Here is an 8,008-nt window from a genome sequence, read left to right as displayed (position 1 = left end):
TACAATATTATAATATATATATATATATATAAACAACAATAATATATCATTAAATTTAGAACCCAAAAAGATATAATATTGATCTATATTGGAGATATAGATAATAAGATAGTCTACATAAACTGTTAATAATTACACAAACTTAAGTTTATAATAAAAGTCATTACAACTAATTAGATGTTCACGTTGCTATACCAACATGATAGTCAAAATTTGCAACCTAAAACAAAATCATCAGTACCTAAAACCAGTTTGATATTAGATATATAACACAATGTATATAAACTAACATACAATATAATAATATATAACGATATATAAACATTCAAAATATAAAAACATATAATGCTATATAAACATTCATAAACATCCACAAAAAGAAGTACACCAAACCATTGTCTACATAATCACATAATAGAAACAAACGATTCATTGTCTTATAAACCACATTACACCATTAGATATTAACATTACTTGAACAGGATGACCTTGAAAACTTCCGTCCAAAACAAAACCATGCACCTTAACCACCTGAAAAATATAAACAAACCATGGAACGTTATTAAGTATTAAACCAAAAAGTTAATGTATATTACAATGAATGGATGATATCTATAATATGTAGCTACTATGTTGAGGTCAAAAGAAAATAAAACAATTTTATAACCTAAGTTTATAAATAGAAACAAAAAAAAATTAATCAATTTGGTAATTACAAATCAAAGTATATTGAAAATATAATATTAGAGAGACAGACATATTAAAAGTAATCACTAATACCAAATAATTAAAATTCTAATACCGTTAATACAATCTTCATGCTAACACAACTAAATATAAACATAAAAGGTATAATCAAAAAGAAAATATAAACATGTGGATTTTAAGTTTACCAAAAATGAACTTACATCACAACCCACCAAAAACCGCAAACTGTCATAACAACCTGACAAAAAAAAAAAAAACAAACTGTTATAGGTGTGTATTGTACTTTTTTATAAGCCTATGTATATGAAGTAAACTAATAACATAAAGGAAAAAAGCAAAGTCAAAAATAAAGTCAAAAATTATATTTATCAAAAATCTAACTACATATGTGATCTGATTTACCTTAAACATCTGAAGAAGAACCAAAATAGCTTTGAAGATCATCAAAATCGGATTCATAATTTTGACAATCTAACAGCCATTTAACCTTCTCAGCCACCTCATTCTCCAAATCCAAATGTGCTCTTGCTTTAAAAATGTTGGAAAGCTTCAAGAAATCTAAATCTCTTAAAAGAAAAATGGCATTCGATTGCAATATGGACTTCGGATTAACAGTCTTTTGCTGACCATTCACATATTTGATAACAACATTATTTTGCATAGGATAATAAAACCAGTCCCTAACATTGACAAAAGGAAGTAGTTCTTGTTCATGTTGTAAAATCTCTTCATTTAGAACATTCAATAGTTCTCTCTCTTCGTCGTTAATAACTTGTTTGTGGTTTCCGTATCCTATTATTTGGTACTTAAACGGAATGCTAAACGACATAACCGATTCGATAGAGGGCTTATGGATTGTAGACAGATCACTAAGAATAAACTGATAATTATTGGTTTCGGATGAAAATTTCCAAGAAAAAATTGTTGTCATTGTTGAAGATGATGGAAGAGATGATGGAAGAGATGAAGATTTCTAAGAAACTGATTATTATATAAGTTATGGTTATTGTTATTATCTTCCAAAAAGTCTTTATTTAAGTAATAATAAAAATGACGGTTTATTGAATCTATAAAACTCATGATTATCCCTATATTCAAGAAACTATTTATGAACATTTAACATATTCTCCTATTTATTAAATGTAGTAAATTGATAAGATATAAATGTATATAACATATATTTCGGATATATATATATATCAGTATAATATTAACCTATAAATAAAAGTCTATAAAATTAAATTTCAAAAACATAAAAGATATACTACAAAAACCATAAACAACTAAACATAATTGAACATACAAACATGTACCTATAGTTAAACAAAACATTAAAATAATACAATCCTTTTATTAAAAAACCTTAAACATATTTAAAAAGATACAAACGTAAACAAAAAAGTATTGTCAAAAAATTCATACAAGGTTTCCAAATATTTCCTTATACACAACATTTTTGGTTTCACTAATCAATTTGGATTCCTTATCTAATAAAACAATCTTAATACCTTCGCGAGTCTTCACTCTAGACAAAGCAACATAAAGCTGGCCATGGGTAAAAACCGGGTCTTTTAAATACAATCCAACACGCAATAAAGATTGTCCTTGACTTTTATTAATAGTCATTGCAAAACAAACCGATATAGGAAACTGTCTCCTTTTTAACTTGAATGGAAGCTTCTTATCAAACGGTGTAAGACTTATTCTGCTGAGTAAAGTACGAAATCCAATATTAGTACCAGAAACAACCTTAGCTTCAATGACGCGTTTACCCAAACTAACAACTTGTAGTCGAGTTCCATTGCACAACCCTTTTTTCTGATTAATATTCCGTAGTAACATAATAGGAACTCCAACCTTAAGTAACAAACGATGGTTTGGCATTCCGGACATCTTTATACCATTAAGAAAATCAGGAGAGTACAACGCGGGATCAAAATCCTCAGATGCACTTTCAACCTCGTCGATGCTATCTGAACTTAAGTACTCCATTTCTTGACCAGGAAAATACGCTAAAATACGATCATTAATCTCTTGAACCACATCATTTAATGGAGCAAGAACAACTACCTTACCTCCAAACAATGATCCAGAAGTGTTGCCCAAATCAACGTTCATAACATCTTTTAGGGTTCTGTCCAATGCTTCGAATGCATGTTTATGAATCATGGGAGCTTCATCCCAAATTATTAATGATGTTTTTTTCAATAACTCAGAAACATCTGTATTACCCTTAACCTGAAAATGTTGAATATGTCAACATTATATTCATTAAAATAATTTAAAAACATACATTTAAATGTGAAATAATCTACACTTAATGAAATTTATAATAGTTACCTGACATTGGGAGTCCTCGGTAAGATTGATTGGAATAAGGAATCTGGAATGAGCCGTTCTACCGCCTTCTAATAACAAAGAAGCTATTCCACTTGAAGCAACATTAAGAACAATTTCTCCCTTTGACCGAATTGAGGCAGATAAGGTTTTCCATAACTATGTTTTGCCGGTACCACCGTAACCATACACGAAAAAAACACCACCTTTTTTACGTTTCACGGAGTTGAATATTTCATTCTAAACGCTTTTTTGTTCATCAGTTAGAGATGTGTACAAAAGCTTAAAATCATTTGACAAAGAATCCTTATCATAAGATAATTCTTCCATCATAAGAGGATTCATTGACGTAGAAACAGATTCCTGATCCGGAAAAGGCATGTGTGAAAACCTACGTAGAGATGAATTGTTGGATACCAAAAAATCCTCAATCTGAAGTAATGCCAAGTTCTTCAATTGATCTTCACTAAGAGACAAACCTGAAAAAAAAATCTACCTTAAACCAAACTAAAAAAAGACATGTTCACACATATAACAAAACTAACCTGGATTCTTGTGTTTCTTTTGTTGATGATAAAGAATCCCGTCGACTAAAAATTGCCATGTATTATCCCAGACGCAATCAGGTCTTGATAAGGACGATGTTATAAGCATTGTTGCAAACAGATTTCTTAAATAATATCCGTTTGCGGTATGGCTTGCTTCCTCAATTGCTTCTATGTACTCCTTATCATCGTCTAAAAGCCCTCTTCTGTAACAGGCATCTCTAAAAGAATCACAAACAAAACCATCTACTGTTCGAATATCTTCAAAACATTTCGGTCCTTTAACCTTGTTTAAAAGAATTCTTAAGTAGTATGCCTAGTCAAATGATGCGGGAACGGCATGAATTCTACCAATAGCAAACCCACTTTGCCTTTCTACCCATTTTGGTGGTGATGTTTTTTTCCATACAAACTGTGTTGGAAACTCAGCATATGATAGCCTCCTTGCATGCTCGTAGTTCTTATTTGCTTCCATCCAACCAGTAAACATTGATACTAAATTGGAAGTCTTGGTAAGAACATCATCAATACCTTCCTCAGGGCCATAAATTACCTGTTTTTGACCAGGTAAATGAAAAGGAATTCTCGTAACAGCCGGGACCCTGTAATGAACATCAAAAGCAAATATCCTCCAAGCAGCCTCACATGCAGAAAGATATCTACAATCGTAAAAAGCTTTAATCTCATCTACTTGAGGATCTTCATTGTCGTCGGTGTTATTTTGGACAAGGGAAATTATAGCTCGATCTGGACCCTTATTTATATATTTAAACAAATACTTGATTGATCCTTCTTGATTGCACCACTCAACATTTATATGTGCTTGATACTTTCGTAAAAGAATTTTGTTGTAAGGCACAACACTTCTATTATCTAGATTTATACCTTTCTTAACGACGTAACGCCCATTGTCTCTTCTTTTATAAAGCGGAAAACCGTTGGAATCTATAATTGTCTCATTTTGAAATCATTTTGGGAAATTTTTTGAACATTCTCTATCAATCATGCAGCTACAGCTCGGATTAGCCTCACCACAAGGACCATAAAGCATATGATCTGACACGAGCTGGTATAGGTCTGGTTCAGTGACCTTGTCAGGAATTTCACTTGAAATAAAATTATCTATATGGGACGGATTGTGAATTTTATTCTCTGGAGCAATGAATAGATAAATATGGGCATGAGGCAGACCACGTTTCTGAAACTCAATTGTGTAAACGGCTGCATTTGGAATCAAACAAATAAATTAGCAAAAATTAAATAAAATAAATATCTTTAACAAACAGAAAAAAAAAATATTAAAAACAAATATTAGATAGGGAACCGAACCTGCTTTAATTTTTCCAAACAAAGCCTTATCCTTCAACAACTTAATCATTGAATCAAGCTTCATTTTGAATATCCGACATAGTATATCTGGCCTGTCTTCAGAATTTAAATTGGTATCCTTTAAAAAACGTTTTACTTCTGGCCAACCTGGATTGCACGTAATGGTTAAGAAAAAATCTGGATAACCGTACCATCTACAAAGACACATAGCGTCCAAGTAATTTTGCATCATATATCTACTTCCACCAGTAAAAGATGACGGAAGGATTACACGCTGCCCAGATGTTGAAGCATCTGAATTTCCTGCCGTCTTAAGGTTTCGAAGGCTTTCATAGGTGCAGACCTAAGTTTACTCTGTTTTCCACATATAAAATGCAACCTTTGACTCTCAACCATGGTATATTCGTCAACCAAAAGCTGTTGAAAAAGCCTTCGTCCATTTAAGGGTAGTGAGAATTGGTTAGGCCTGTCTTGTAACCTATATGCAAAGAACTCTCGCATAGTGCACTTCTTACGGGCAGCCGTAGACGAAGGATCGACATTCCTGTGAGGAATGTCTACTTTATAACCATCCTCAGCAAAAGGATAAAGCAAAGGAAATTGTAGAGGACTATAAGAAGGATGAAGTTCACTAATTCGTCGAAGACCACCAGACCTGGAGTTAACTATAATATCTCTCTTGTCCATTGCGTCACCAAAATCTCCAATGATAAGAGAGGCAACCTCAGAGGCAGTTGGTAAGCTATATGTCCTACCATCGTATTTCCTTGTTCAAACAATGTGGAGCTTCAAATCAGTCTGAGGATTTTCTTTAAAAGTATCACGTACCATACGATATGCCTGAACCAATGGATTTTGTGAGTCTAACATTTCCTTGAGATAATTAATAATATAATTTTCGTAATTGTTGGCATCTGAAGATGATTCACTGTAAGACAAACAAATAAAAATTAACATTAATATAAATGATATATATGATAAAACAGTAATTGTTTGAAAAATGAGAAACATATAATGTTTAAAAGTAAGCCTTACCCAAATACTCGTTGTCGGTTTGATATTTCGTTCTCCGTATTATAAATGTATAGTTGAGCAAACTGAGCTTTTTTATTTTATGGAAGAAGACTTCCTATAGAATGGTAGTTTTCTCCGCCAAGTCTAAACATGTAAGGAGCGTTTCCTCTATTAATGGAATTGTCAATTTTTCCACCCATTGATGTAAAGGAGAACATCGAATTGAATCGTCTAATATTTTTCAAAAAATACTTGCTTATAGGATCTTCGCCACGAAACAACTTTACATAACTTTCATGAGGTTGCTTTAAATCAGGAAATTCAACATTTCCATTGCGACAACATAAAGAGAACGTTGTATCGGCAGTTTTTTTTCCTCTCCTGGATTCAACTTCCCATAAGCACGCGTTGCAAGACTCACATTTGAAACTTTGATCACCATGATCAACGTAATCTATAAAATAAATGAGACATATAAGTTTAAGACCAATATTTGTAATATTTAATGTAAAATTATATAATGTATTAAATAATAACCTGTTGATATGCCTTTAAAAACATCAACAACAAACTCAAAATCGTTTAACTGATGCATAGGTATAGGAGTAGTATTGGTTGTTTTCCTTGGTCTTCCAACACGCCTTTTTGATGACGTACTTCAGAGTTTATGTAGTTAGAAACAGAACCGCTCAAATTTGATGATGTATTAGGGATGATGTTAGAGGAAATAACACAACCTGTTAAAAACAATATTTTATAACTAATAAAACAAAAATAGATTAATATTACAAATGTATGACTAAAAGGAAAAATATTTTACTTGAAGAAGACGGCATTGTTTGAGAAGCTTGGTTTAAGGAGTGCTTTAATTTATCACGTTTAGCATCTACAATTTGCTTTCTTTGTTTTCAATTTGAAGAATAAAAAGTACCAAGTTGCGTAGAATTATCATCTGGAAATATATTTATAATATAAATATAATGAAAAATGAATAATGAAAATAGCAGTAGCTAGAGAATTAGAATACTTATGAATGACAAAAAGAGAAACGAACGTTGGTAGTTTGGGGAATTATTGTTTACGCTAGGTAGAGTTGACGGAGATAAGTTTTCCTTCCCTTTGTGAATTGTAGTAACACAACTCCTTTGAGCTTCATACTGTGTACGGGTTCTAGTGTTTGAATCTGCGTTTATAATAAGTCCAATAATGTCGTATAGATAAATTTACAAATATATTGTAAATATAATATATATAAAACTTACTTGAACCGTGTTTTGATGAATAGTTATTTGATGTGTAATTTTGAGACATACTAACAGGTGTATTGCTTAAAACGTTACCTAAATGGCCGATTTTAGGTTGACCTTTATTTCAACAAACATAGGATACGAAAATAGATTAATTCAAAGTAAATGAAAATATTAATATTACAAAACAACCAAATTAAAGATTGTTAAAATTAATATTAAAAGGTTGACGCCTCGAGATTTTACCGTATTGATTGGAATGATATACTGGATATGAGTGTCCGTTAAAAAACCTGTGATAGGTGGATTCGAATGAACATATTGAACATTATTTGACTGGGTTGTGTTGGAAACATCAGAAAATGGGTCTCTTGGAATATTACCTACATAAAACATAAAGAATACCATATATTTGAAGAAATAATCGACTGCGTTGAAAGAAATATGAACAAAGACTAAAATACCAGTTGGATCGTTGTTCTTGCTCTTTAAACTGGAGAGAACAGTTTTACGTTTCTTAGAAGATGAAGACATGATTATACCAATATTGGAAAAAAATGGTGGAAAATATGTTGACAAATCATGGAAAATGGTTAATATAGGAATAAATTATGAAACAATATTTAAGTAATGTATAATATTAATTAAAACTGAATTAAAATGTCATTAATGTAATAAAATGGAAAGAATCTTAAATTACGGAATATTATATAAATTTCAATAATGAATATTTTTATGAAATCTTAATAAAGCTTAATGTAAGTCAATTGTTTAATATTAATATATTTTGACCAGATTTAAAAAAAATATATATGAATAACATAAATT

General features: G+C 31.0%; 2 protein-coding genes across 2 annotated transcripts; both read right to left on the bottom strand.

The window, feature by feature from the left end:
- Positions 1 to 2,124: 2,124 nt before the first annotated feature.
- Positions 2,125 to 3,699, bottom strand: LOC143624181 (uncharacterized). The gene is made up of 4 exons (XM_077094904.1): positions 3,591 to 3,699; positions 3,292 to 3,524; positions 3,049 to 3,204; positions 2,125 to 2,946 (listed from the first exon to the last, which is right to left on the bottom strand). Exons 1-4 carry the CDS (start codon positions 3,697 to 3,699, stop codon positions 2,125 to 2,127), a joined length of 1,320 nt encoding a protein of 439 aa, XP_076951019.1.
- Positions 3,700 to 3,906: 207 nt separating this feature from the next.
- LOC143624180 (uncharacterized) lies at positions 3,907 to 5,606 on the bottom strand. Its single transcript, XM_077094903.1, has 4 exons — positions 5,191 to 5,606; positions 4,920 to 5,113; positions 4,605 to 4,811; positions 3,907 to 4,535 (listed from the first exon to the last, which is right to left on the bottom strand). Exons 1-4 carry the CDS (start codon positions 5,604 to 5,606, stop codon positions 3,907 to 3,909), a joined length of 1,446 nt encoding a protein of 481 aa, XP_076951018.1.
- Between the last annotated feature and the right edge of the window lie 2,402 nt (positions 5,607 to 8,008).

The sequence above is a fragment of the Bidens hawaiensis genome, unplaced genomic scaffold, assembly GCF_021521415.1.
Source record: "Bidens hawaiensis isolate Kalapana, Puna unplaced genomic scaffold, B.hawaiensis_p1.1 tig00003698_1, whole genome shotgun sequence".
NCBI classification, from domain to species: Eukaryota; Viridiplantae; Streptophyta; class Magnoliopsida; order Asterales; family Asteraceae; genus Bidens; species Bidens hawaiensis.
Note: the sequence above shows the minus strand (reverse complement) of the source record. Positions and strands in the feature narration are given on the sequence as shown.